Source organism: Parasteatoda tepidariorum, chromosome 3 (genome assembly GCF_982258835.1).
Source record: "Parasteatoda tepidariorum strain Cologne lab strain chromosome 3, Ptep-v5.0, whole genome shotgun sequence".
In the NCBI taxonomy this organism is placed as follows: domain Eukaryota; kingdom Metazoa; phylum Arthropoda; class Arachnida; order Araneae; family Theridiidae; genus Parasteatoda; species Parasteatoda tepidariorum.
The window spans coordinates 82121665-82135483 of record NC_141757.1 but is presented as its reverse complement, the minus strand read 5'-3'; the positions used below and the strand labels follow the sequence as shown (position 1 = coordinate 82135483).

At 27.2% G+C, this 13819-nt stretch overlaps 1 protein-coding gene across 1 annotated transcript in view; it reads left to right on the top strand.

Moving 5' to 3' along the window:
• LOC107447986 (uncharacterized) overlaps positions 1-7496 on the top strand; it is a 38163-nt gene extending 30667 nt beyond the window's left edge. Inside the window, exons 13-17 of the mRNA XM_016063050.4 lie at positions 320-450; positions 614-711; positions 1413-1575; positions 3283-3396; positions 6049-7496. Coding sequence (XP_015918536.1) covers positions 320-450; positions 614-711; positions 1413-1575; positions 3283-3396; positions 6049-7073 — 1531 coding nt within the window. The 3' untranslated portion in view covers positions 7074-7496. The remainder of the gene's footprint in view (positions 1-319; positions 451-613; positions 712-1412; positions 1576-3282; positions 3397-6048) is intronic.
• Positions 7497-13819: the final 6323 nt, after the last annotated feature.

The window sequence follows — 13819 nt, the reverse complement described above, 5'->3', positions numbered from 1 at the left end:
TTTCTTTAATAATTGACACCATAATTACAATACATCAGCATATTAAAGTAAGCTATTTTTTCTCTTCGATAAATTGACTTATAAATCCAAGCTTCGTTCTTGATATGTATATAAAACAAAGATATAAAGATCAAACAAATCATTTTATAACAAAAAGTTATCAAATTTAATGTATATTTTCAGTTGGTTGTTTGTACTGGATAGTTTTTTTATTTTATTTTTAGAAACATCCACAAAAGCTTCATATTTCTTTCACTTTTCACGTAATAAAAAACTTTTGAATATTGCTCTTATATGGTGTTTTTCTTTATAACATTAGGAGTTATGACACCTATAAAGCAAGGCCATGTGTACCTGAAAAGTCTGCATCAGTTAAAGCCAAGCATGAAAAACATTATTCAGAAATAAATAAAAGCCTCCCAGACTTCAATATGATCCCTGCAGATCAAGGTCTGCTTTAAATTTGTTTATATTATTGTTATGTTTTTATAGTTGCGGTAAAATGTGAACATTTCATTTATATGTGACATTTTTATGTTGTACAATATTGTTTACCTTAAATTAGTAAAAACATTTTATTTTTTGGGTTGAATAAAAAAAATGTTTTTTTCAGTTGTGCCACATCCTATTTATGCAAACACTGGAGATCCTACTGGCAGAAACTCATCACGAGAAGAAAAAAGACTGAGCAAAGCTGAGACAAAAAATGATGTAAGTTAAAAATAAAATTTAGCACATTCTCATCACATTTCTATTTACTATAATAAACTTATTTATTTTTTAATTAAATCTTTGTGCATAACTACACTTTATTCATATTCTTGCTGTACTTATGCAACTATATTTTTGAATATTGGTCTGTATTCTGTTTCTAATACTGCCATCATAAGATAGGAGACAGTATCTCCAAGGTCTAATTTTAAGCAGCTGCTTATTGAAAATATTCAGAGCTTATTGAAATAAGAATTTCTTCTGATTTAGTTATAAATTTTAATCAGCATAATTTTTAAAATGATGATTATGAACTTTATTTTTCATCCATGTATGTTTTATTAGTTAGTGAACCTAAGATAGTAAATGTGACATTATTCAAGCTATCTTCAAATAGACCATAAATGCCTATAAATTCATGGCCTTAAAATTAAAGCATGATTTAGCGTCAATAAAACATAATATATTAATATAAAACATTATAAATAACATTAACATGAAGCATAACATAAACATATACCACAATTTGAAGGCTTATAAATTTATAGGTTCTAAAATAGGCCATATTCAATGATACTTAACATTAATTTTGCAGTTTTGTTCCATTCTTTTTTACATTTTCTGTTATGTCTATAAATTGCATTTCAGCATATATTTATATTATTTTCACTAGCCTAAAAATATTTTTTAAATAATTACAGCAACGTAAAAACTTTGCTGCTGTTCTGAATGAGGGTCTTTTGATGCAATCAAAATGGTCTCGTGCTGAGAAGTCTTGCTTTTCTGAAGATGAAACAGCTCCTACTGTTCCCAGACATAGCCGTTTAAATGGTGGCAATAGTGAGACACTCCCTCGCTCTAGAGGTATGTTTTTTTTCCTATACATTTTATTCTAACAGAGCTATTCTACTAAATGTATCAGGTTTATTTTCTCGTCTTGAAACACTTCATCAGGTAAATAATTACCTGTTCAGGGGTTTAGTTGTCTTTTCCTCTTTCAGTTTACTTCTTATATCATCTTTCTTTTACTTGGTCATTTTTATCAAAATGTTCAAGTAAAGGAACTCTTAGAATTTTAGTAGTAAAACAAGAGCTGGACATTAAGTCACAATTTTCAGAATTAAAGGTTTTTTCTCTAAGCTGTCTTGCAAGAAACTATAAAAAATGTCACAATTAGATTACTTTTTAATAGGAGCAAAACTTTAACTTAATGCCTAGTATCTTGCTTACAATTATTGTCTGGATTTCAAAACAATAAAATTATAGCTTAAATATGATTATTAACAAACAAGAAAAATGAATATTAAGTCAAAGGTTAAGATGAGCTGTACATCTAATTAAAGCTAAGGATATTAGAACCATTAAAAATGTGTTGCCAATGCATAAGCCAACTGGTACTTGAAAGAGAAAGCATCCTCACCTTATGTGGTTGGACCATCTCAAAGGTAATTTAAAAACATTGAAAATAACTGATAGCCAATGATAGGGTTGTCTAGAATTAAATCAATTTTCTGAAGAAAATTATGGCCCATTTTGGACTGTCACGCCTCTTTGAAAAGAGGGAAGCATACCTTATACTTGGAGCAATGCTTTAATTTATCTATACTATCTTGCTTAAAAGAATTGTCTGGAATTCAAAGCATTCAAATATATAGCTTAAATATTTATAAAAAAATGATTTAGCTTTTAAAAAGATTGCCAATTTGGTTAGATTTCTCAAGGATTAAAAACATTGAAAGCAATGAATAATTCTCAAGTTTTGTATATATTTATAAACCCAATCAATACAGCATTGGAGTTTTTTTTCAAACATTAAAAACTAGGAACACATGCGCTGTCTATTTTCGCAAAGTTGGGGTTTTACATCACGTTGATAGTTTGAACAATTTTCGTAATTAGTATAAAGAGCATTGGCTAAAGAGCTGGCTAAAGCTTACAACAGCTATAAATGTAGCATATCATTCACTGAAAGATTTTGTTTCTTATGATGATAGAGCCTTCAAAGAACAGCCTTAAGTCGAACCAAAAAAGAAAGAAAAAAGAAAAATTCTTAGTGTCAACATTTTTTGGTTCCATATAAATCAACCAAAGCATGACAAAAATAGAAATTGGATTTTTTTAGTTCAGTGGCCCCCAACTTTGGCCACACATGCCTGTCATAATAAAAATATTTCAATTTTAAACAAAATGATATGTGAAAGTAAATATTCCTACTTTAAATTCACCTCATAAAATGTATGGTGCCAGTTGTCCTACTGGTATTCTAGAATGAGCTTTTAGGTACAAAAATGTTAGGAACTCTCTGTTTTGTCGTTGTAAACTATAAAATGGTTTTGTATCAGATTCCAAAAAGAAGAGTATCTTTATTTTTATTTTGTTTATTATTCTTATTTTTATTTTGTCGATTATTTTTATTTATCTTCTTTTCTTAATTTTTAATGCATTTTATTTCTTATTTTTAGCATCACTGCATTTATTTGTTTCATCATTTTTCTTTTTATAGTTTTTATTTTTATTTTGCATGGACATTTTATTAGCATGTTTTATTATTTTGTCACTTTTTCCATGAAGGTAGTATTTATGAAGACCAAATTTTAGAGTGGCAAATGAATTCTTTGCCAGTTTCATGCAATGAAGAGTTTTTTGCTCTTAATGGAATGCAAAGGAGGCCTATGTCAATTGCAGGTTAGTTAATAATAAAACCAAAAATTATTTTTTGTTTTTTTTTCATTTTATTGCTTATTATTTCCATTATTAAGGTACCCTTATTAAGCATAATTTAGGTATTATGACTTAGCAAACGTAAGTGTGAAATATGTATTAGACTTAACATTATTTACTTTTAAATTTGTTCATATACACTTTTTCATTGGTTATTTTGAAGGAAAAAAAAGCAGCACAATTTGTATTGTGCCTATTTTTCTAATACTGATTCGTAGCCCCAAAAAATTTAATATCTTCTTTTATAGATAAAAAGTCTCATAAATGTGTGTTTTTTTATCATCTTATACTAATTTTATTATCAAGCATTCTTTAAAAATATTAAAAATAAGACAATTAAATTTATTTTAGCTCCTGAGTTTCTATTAAGGCTCGTTTCAGTGCACCCTTTTCTTTCATAATTCTAGATGCAGAGATGATAGTGCTCCGGAAAAAATCGGAATTTCGGGATTTTTCGATAAACACGATCTGGAAGTTTCCGGAAATCCTTAGTCCAGAAATTTCATGAAATTATTGATCACATTTCTGCATACAAAAATTTTAAGTTTATTTAGAAATATTAGAACTAGAATTTATTCTTGGTATCTCTTTCATTTTTAAATATGTTTTCTGGTAGAATAATAAATGTGATTAGAAATTTAAGTAAACTTATGCATAATTATTTATTTAAATTATGTTGATATAATTTATTTGGAATTTCATGTTTTGAAAATATCAAGGATTAAATTTTTATAAATTTAATCCTTGATATTTTAATTTTGGCGTTAATTTTTTGAAATGCGTAATTAATTCATTATTTTAGTAGAGAAATTTTCAGGATTTTTTAGTTGGGCTCACAATTACTCCTGTAGATGTATTTCTCTTTCTTTGGCAATCGGTTGCACACATGAGCAGGGTGGCCACTTTCTTTCAAATTGGGGGAAATTCTGGTATTCTGAAAATACCACTGGAAAACCTCAAGGAAATTTATACCTATGAGCACATATAAATTTACGGCTATTGTGATTCAATTTATTCTTAAGCACTACAATTATTAACTGTTAGTTAACTTATAAAAACTTATCTAGTTGTATAATCATGCAATTCTTGGTTATCATTGCTATTCTAATTGTTGCAGTTCTGTTGAATAAATCTAATGAATTATTTTGACTTTCTATTAAACAAAGATTTCTTTCTTTCTTTTCTTTTCTTTTGGTATTAAAGTTAGACTTAGTAAGTCATAAGAATGCTAAATATTTTATTCTTGAAAATAAATTAATGTTTATCTTAAGCTTTAATAATTAATGATAATTTTTATTTATTTAGTTTTACAGAGTGATAAAATAGACATTAAAGTTTTAAAATATGAAATAATAGTAAATGTTTATCAAGAAAAAACTTTTTTGCCGAATGTGATGTACATAAGTTCTTTTTCATAAATTTATAAAAAAATTTAAAATTCTACTTATTTAAACCGTTTAAATTTGGTACATTTCTAAAATTTTCCTCTGGAAATCTCTTGAAGTTTGGTTGTATTTGGAGAGTGGCCACCCTGATGTATCTTCTTAGAAACCATTGTAGTTGCCTAATAAGAGGTGTGTATCTTGTTTTTGCCATATCATCTCTATTAGGGAATTGTCGCAGAATAGTGGTTAAGGCTCTGTGCCATCATTGTGTAATATCAGAATTCTACACCAGCTCAAAGAACTACCTAGTTTCAGTTCTATAAGTAACAGCTTGTCTTGAAAGTAAAGACAGTTAGTGCACAATGCTGACTACATTGCCATCGTCCTGCAGTTGATCTTGTAATAGTGCAGCTGAACCTCCATAACAGAGATGCCGACTTGCTCCGGACAATGAATAAATATTTTCGTATGATAGTTTATTAATTGTGATTCTTTGTTTAATAAATTCAGTTTATTTGATTGTTATCCACCACTATTTCTATATAATTCGTAGGCTTATATATTCACCACTTAATTACAGTTATGTCATGTTAAACCTTTTAAAAAGTTAGCAAAATTATGAGAATATTTGCAGATTTTAGTTTGTAGTTATTTACCATTTTTTAAATTATTTTTGCGTGTCCGGAGCAATTGGCATCTCTTCCATAACCCCTTTGACCAGCATGCTGTTGCGGGTGCAATGCTTTACTTTACTTATTACCCTTTTATTCTATTGTTATTATTCCATATCTTAAAAAAAGCAAAGCATTCCTGTAATGGCTCATGAAATTGTAATTTTGATATGTAATTTTGAACACAATCTAGAAGACAAGGGAACTTCTGGATTAAGTATTGGGAGAAATTTGCCTTTGTGGGGGACTTTTTGATGGAAATAACCCGCATTTGTGTTATATGGTGAGGAAAACCACAAAAACCTCCCACGGTTAGCCTAGCGGCTAGGTGTACTCTAACCCATGATTCGTCTACCACTGAGGATATTTTATGTCAGCGAAATTCGCATCACCCAGCCGTCCTTGGGATTCAAACCCGGTTCACCTCATTGGAAGACGAATGCTCTATCCCCTGAGTCATCATAGCTCAGTCTGAACCATTTGGTCTTTGTATAGCTTTTTTTACTTTAAATGATTTTTTGATACATTTATATTTATTATTATTATTTTTTCATATATAGGTATGTCACCTGCATTTATACCACCACGTAAAGCTAATACTTTACAAAGGGTAGGTTCAGCTGCAGGTTTCAAGCCTCCTACTCCAGTGCGACGTTCATCTTCCATAACTTCTACTTCTTGTCACGGTACAGTATTTGAAGGTTCTTTGAAAAAGAATGATAGCTCCCAATCATTAAGCTCTGGAGCAGGTGAAGTTCGTTACTCCCCCAGTCTCAGGGAGCTTAAGAAGAGCCACTCAACCCTATCTTCTCCCATAGAAAAGTATGGTTCTTTGAGACATGTTGAAATTAATCCCAGCCCTGAAAGAAATAGTGTTTGTTCAACTCCCAGTAGGGATTCTTCATTAAGTTCTGACAGCAGTATAGTTACTGATGTATCAGACAGCAGAGCACGTCTAATACAGGACCTTAATTCTGCTTTAACGCAGCAACCAAAACCACTCTTGAAGAAGCCCCAACAGGATGCTGCACCTATTGTGCCACCTAGAAATACTTCAAAGAATGAAGATCGGAGAAATATTTTCTCAAAACATGACACCACGACTGCCAGTGAAAATCTTTATTCTCAAATCACAAAGAAGGAAAAATCTGCTCATACATTTAATGCCAAACCTATGTTGTCCCAGAACATCCATAAACAATCTAATACTAAACCGCGTTTGAAGGATTGTCTGTCACAGGGCGACTTGACACGTTGCTCAAGAGAGTGGGTTCGCTCGACTGAAGAGAAAAACAGCAATGGACATATATCGGACAATGAAATAATATTGAAAAAATCATTTGTTGCAGCATTGAATGCAAGATTGGCAGAGCATCAGAAACTTTCTGGCTTGGAGTCTCAGGATGATGATAAGCCTCATATAGCTCCCTGGTTAAAGAATGATAAGATTATCCATTCTTGGAATTCTAGTTTTCGACGCTTAGCTCCTCAAATTACAAGGGAGTCATTGATGGACCAAATTAAGCGTGGTAAAAGGCTTCGGAGAGTAACTTGTAATGATCGCTCTTCACCTAAGTTTTCATGACGATTTTTCGTGGTTTTCATATGCCACATGTAGTTGGCTATTTACAATTCTGGTCAAATGCAAGCAAATGCTTGTCATATTGTTTTGTAATAGGCTGTGCTATTGTGCTCTACTTAAATGTTCGTGTGTTGTTAAAAGTTTTTTTCTTTATTAGTTTTTGTTGTCTTGATTTATAATGTAATATTCTAATTTTATTTGTTCTGAACATCCTCCCCTTTTAATATATTTTTTAAATATTATTTGCTATAGTAACTATAGTATGCAGTGATTTACATCAGATATGCTTAGCTTTGGTTTGTCAGAAATTTAAAATTATACTTTTTAAACTTTTATTCTAAAAAGTACAATTATCTTAGTTGTTAGTATTATTAATTACCTTCTAAGCTTCAGGTATATTTTTTTATTGAAAATGCAGTTTAGTGTTTATATATATAACATAATTAAAATATTGAATTTTTTCAACCAAAAGAAACATTAGTTTTTTTTTTTTATCAACTTTTATAAACTTTCCTTATTCTTACAACATTTTCATGTAAAAAAATCTTTACTTTCTCTTAAACTTTTTTTTAGTTATTTAAAACTCACAATTCTTTGCTTAATTATTCTTATAAAACAGATTATTTTTTTAAAAAATAAATTTTTTTATTTTTATGTCATATCAAAAAAAAATTTGTTTTTTTTTGGAGTTTTAAGCTTAAATATTCCATAAAAACATAAAACAAATATTTCATAATGTATGAAATAAATATTAAAAATTCAAGTATACCAACATCTAAATGGTTAAATGTCCTTTACTTATTCAATCATACTCAGTTACACTTGCTGTGTAATTACTAGAATTTTTTTTCTCTTTTGGTTGCAATTTTATTATAAAATTATAACAACTGTATTACATTTATTTTTATTTTTTTGTGTATTAGTTATGGAAATAATTAATAAAAATTAAATTCCGAATTATACAACAATAATTAAAAAAATTATATAAATTAGGACTGAATTTTCCTTTTTTTATGATCAAACTAACCAAGCTTGTAAAGCATTTACACTTTGTACTGCCACATTATTTTTTTAAATATAATGTATTTATTTTTTTAAATAATTGACTTTAAATTAATAAACATTAAATAATAAAATTATTTAATTTTTTAAAATATGAATTGCTTGATTTTTAAAATTTAGTTTTGTTTTATTTCACTGAATATAACGAATAAATATATTTCAGTGTTTTTAATTCAGTGCAGGAGAATGTGTTGAGAAATGTAATATAGTTTAAGGGGATTTTTATATTTTAATTTTTTTAAACTATATGTGACATTGGAAACCACAATTTATTTGCTATATGTGAGAATTGTTTACAATTAAATTATTGACATACTTCCAATTTTGTTGTACGTGAACGGCATTGTACTGACTTGCAGTAAATTTAAGTTCGTCTTCTTTATACAATTTAAATAAAATATTTAAAGTTATTTAAATTTCTTTTCTGTAATATATGAAAAATTAAGTCGAAGTTTTATATTATTGTGTTTTATTTAAATTTTGAAGAATTATTTGTATTTTGACTGATAAATTTATTTAGATTATTAATTTCATCTAAGTTTCCAAAATAATATATTTATATTACATTTAACTATTATTGTTTTTATTGTGGTATAAAATTATGGTAAAAATTTTTTTTTTCCAAAAATTATTCACTGCAATAGGTGTCTCATGGTCCTAAAGAGGAAAAAAAATGTTAAGTTACTCTTATATAATTTTTTTTAAAGCAGAGTTTTTAAATAATGGAATGCTTTGTCCATATTGTCAGAAGCTCCCTTTTTAAAAATTCTTAAAATCACTTAATTTTATGCCATAATATTCAAATATGAACTGCTAGTGAAAGTTATTAATGTATTAAAACCTGGTTCATGATAATAAAAAGGTACTCAACTCTAATGTTGGGCATTTAATTGGTAAAACATTTTTCATGTTTCAAGATACAAATATGTGATGTAAGAATTGTAAAAAATGTTTAACAAAATGAGACAAACATGAAACTAAAAAGTTCATCTCTTGTAAATTGAAACGGTTTTAAGTTTTAATGAATAGGTGATTTAAATGTATAAAGATTCATTGTATGTAAAATATGTTATCAAGTATGAAGTTTCATTTTTTTACTACATTATTTTATAAAATAATTTATTCTATTTAATTTATAACATATATCACATTTAAATTACAATGCTTATTAACCCTTAAAGCATTTTGGAATATTTGTATACTTTTTTGGAATATTTGTATACCTTTACTTCCCATTGAATAATATGGAAACAAATCAGTTTGTTGCACAGGAAAGCTGTCAAAGTTATTGTTTATTAAAATTGAAGCTCAGAGAATTAAAAAGTATTTCTGTATGTCATTAAATATGTTAACACCTTTTCAGGAACTGGCCATAACATATATACAGGTTGTTCTGAAATTATCACCCTTAATATAAGTATTTTACCCTTACATTTTTAAAGACCTTGTTAAAAATAAAAATTAAATTTTATTTCACTTTTGAAGTTTACCTCAGTAAATCATGTTTTATTTGTATTTAAATGTTTTAAATGCTGCAATTGGATATTAATGCTACTCTAAAAATTAATTGTTTCCTACATATTGTTTGTTGATATCAAAACCATACTTGATAACCTATTGTATCAATTATAAATATTGTATTGCAATTTCATAAATATTTTCTGAACCTGTATAAATTTTCAAGTTTTTATTTTTTTGTAAGTTTATTTTTATTTGTGCTATATACCACTGTACATATTGATATAATTATTCTTTAAAAGTCACTTCTAAATCAACAATCTGTTGCACCTATTGCATCAATATGCCATTACATAGCACTATTGTTAAACATTTTCAATAACGTGTTCTTAAATTTATAATAAATTTTAAACTATCGTTTTGAATATTAGCTAATTTTTCACTGTATTGTGCATTTATACAAACATTAGTTATAAATGCTTGAAAAAAATGCTATAAAATATTGATACCTATGTTTTAGATGGAAAATTTGCTTTAATTTCAATTGCATTTAGTTTTTACCTAAAATAATTTTAACATTAACTATTTTCAATATAAATCTAGATAATAAATAAATAAATTTTGAAATGAAAAGCAATAATGGACGCATATTAATGTTTCCATAACTTATTTTATAAAATAAAAATGCTTATAATGTAAACAAAATACTAATAATACTTTAATAAATAGATACACGTTTTTTTAAGCACAATTTTTGTGCAATGTATTTCAATACTGTTTTTATAAATAATTTTTACACTGCATTTTTTATAAGAATAAATATTTTATATATTCTTATCTCTATTTGGGAATCTTTTTACACCAATTTGCTGAATTATTAAGCAAAATAAAATTAAAGATACCTGGAAGCTTTCTTTAAAGCTGGTTTCCCATTTTCTAAAACATTTTTTTAAATATATGTTTTCCAGTATTTTCCTACAGCATAAAAATGATGTTCAATATTGTGTCTATTTTGCAATTTACATATCACAATCATATATCTTGCCCTTTGGTGCATTATTTTAAAACTTAATTGAAATACACTTGTGTAAATTTCTCTTTTGAAACATGTTATGTACAATTATGTACCTTTTATAACTTTTCACTAACATTTAGATTAGAGTTGTGATGCTAGCTAGCAAATTAGTGAGTGTATTGTATGTTTGTAATGTTTACACAATCAGTAATCGCTTGTAAAAAAATATACATTTGAATGTAAAACCTTGTATTATGTATTACAATCAATTTAAAGAGGATGCTCTTGGACTACACCTGATTATAGTCTTTTTCCATTTAAGTCTAAAATCAAATTTATTGAAAAATGAAAGATTTTAATGAGTTTTATGTAATTTATAAAAATAACAAATATTTTTAGTTTTAAGTAACTATAGGTATATATTTAAGTGCATTCACATATTTATTTAGAAAAATCACAATGTTTGCTGTGATATAGCTAATTTTATTTATATTTTATTAAATTGATTTTTTTTTCTATTGAGAAAAATTTACTAAAGTAATAAATTTACCATAGAACAAATATCTTTTAACCTGACACATTGACATTGTATATTATTATGGGTGCAAATTTTAGAGCTTGTAGCTTTAACGTGTGTGAAATTGTGACTGTGGCATTGTAGAAGCTAAATTACCAGTAGGTGTACATTATTATCTTTATTGAGTTTTCTTTGTTGTGTTAGAATTAAATTCATAAGAGTCTTAATCTTTAAATTTTTTAAGTCTTTTGTATGGATTAAGGATAAACAAAATCTGAATGTTATGTCCAGAATATTTTTTCTTAAAGGATACATTTATGGAATAACCATAAGTGAAATCTTTTCCATAGCTAATTGCAGATTTTCCCTAATAAGTATCATGCAGTCTAGGGGTTATCTAAGAAAAAATTTAGTGCAAAAAGTTAACTTAAAAAAATAATGTTTTGAAACAACTGATTTAGCTAATTATTGAAACTTTACTATGAATAGAATGGTTTAAACAACTGCAGTCTCATTGCTGCAAATTTAATTATGTTTTCACGTATAGTGTGTTGAAAAAATTAAAATTTCTACTAACTGATTAAAAATATTGGGAACTTGCATACCTAAATAAACCTCTGTAATCTGTGCATTCTTTTGATAATCAAGTTTAAAAAATTGCTTTTCCTGGTTAATTTTAGCTACCGCAATCAAAATGTTTTTTTTTTTTTTTTTGTTAACAAAATTGAAAAAGAGGTATAGTACGTTAAAAAATTAATCAGGTACAGTATCTTATTCCTTTGATTTTAAAAAATCAAATGAATAAGAGACTAAGATAAGAGGAGTTTAATCTCTATTGGTATATATGGACCCAATTTACATGAGGTATATTTCAGTGATTTCGCCTATTTTGTATTTTGTTTGATTTCTCCTTTATGTGGTATACTTGGTTTTTACTCTTAATTGTTTGTTTTTTTTTTAGTACGTAACTAGGTTAATGTTTGAGTTTGCATTACATAACAGCTTTTGATTATCATTTAACATTACATTCAACTAATGAAATATTTTCCTTAAAGTCCTGTTTTATGAACTCGAAAAAAAGTGTTTTTCTTTGCTCAGGACTGTTTTCTGCTTTTAAGTGATAAATAGAGCATAGCGTTTATAATTTTTTCCTCTATTCTTTTTGCTTTATATGGTTCTAAGCAATTAAGATATTTAGATTTTATCAATTTATTCAGCAGATTTTCATATTTTTACCCACTGAGCGTTATTTCTGGCTATTTCCGAATTTTGAGCTGCCAGCTTTCCTGCATCTAAAAACCGGTTTCTCCATGCTATTCAATGGGAGAGCCAGAAAATTATCCTGGGGCTTATCGTTTAGAGGCTTAAGGCAAGCTTTTTGAGCTGTTTGAGTAAAATTCTTTAATTTATCCAAAGTGTGGTTTAGTTTCTTTTTTTAAATTATGTACAAACGTCTTTTCATAGGGAGGTTGACATGCATCATTTTCTCTTAATATCGCCGAAAGAATATTTAAGAAATCCATAGTTTAACGGAATATCTTTCTTCATGGTTTCATATCAATCAACATCATTATACGTTTAATTTTATCTTCCTAGTTACCATAATGATTTCCCACTTCGAAGGAAAGTATGCATCTCAAAAATTTTTATTACAAAGCTAAGTTTAAACTAAAGAGCATGTTCGAAAATCTTTGCAAGGGTACAAATGGGTCGCTAGGCCTATACCGAGGGTAAAATATGCCCTATTAAATTTTCAGTTCATTTACTTTTAAACTAACAAAAACTTACAGCTGATGTGCATTCATGATGTAACAACAGTCACGCTGTCCGTTTTTTCCCAGAGTTGTTGCTAGAGCCCAGTTGAGCAATTGAATGCTGTCTCTAATTTTCTTTTCTAATAAGTTTAATAACTATTTAATATGCTTTATTCAATTTATAAATTATATTTTAAGTTTAATTTTAGAAACAAAGAAATTAATTGATATTTATTTTTGTTTAATTTTTTAATCAAAACATGTGAATTACTTTAAAAATCACTTACCCTTGTTAAGGGGCTTTAGAGATAAACATTTATTTCTCACTAACTCTAACTGAATATGGTAAATTTAAAAGGAGAGATATAACTTTATATACATACATTTATATATTGAATTATTTGCAAAGTATTCAGTATTGATGTTGACAATGCGAACAATATTGACAAAGGAAAACAAGTTTATCCATTCCTCATAAGTATTTATTCTCTTCAGTGAAATTAGATTGCTTGTGCATAGATTATTGGGGTGCAAGTTTTTATTACATTCTTCTTTTTGGTAAAACAATGAATAATGAATATTTAATTTGAAATTAAAGATAGAGTTAGAACATCATTTACAATCTGAACTGTTGCAAATTATCTCTATAACTTTAATAATAACCATGAAAAAAATTACAAATATTTTTTTTCTTTTAATAAAAGTACAAAATGGTGTATCGAGGTTAATATTACATTATAAATTTTTGCATCATCATTCTCTCAACTCAAAATATTAAAGGTATTTTAGATATTGCATAAATGTAATAATTTTTTAATGAAAGTGTTAATTTGCATAAATTTTGGTCATTGAATTATATGCCGTAAAGCACCAGTTATACATTTCTCATTTTAAATTACCCTGCTTTGATCTCATTTATATGTATGATATATTTTTGTTTATT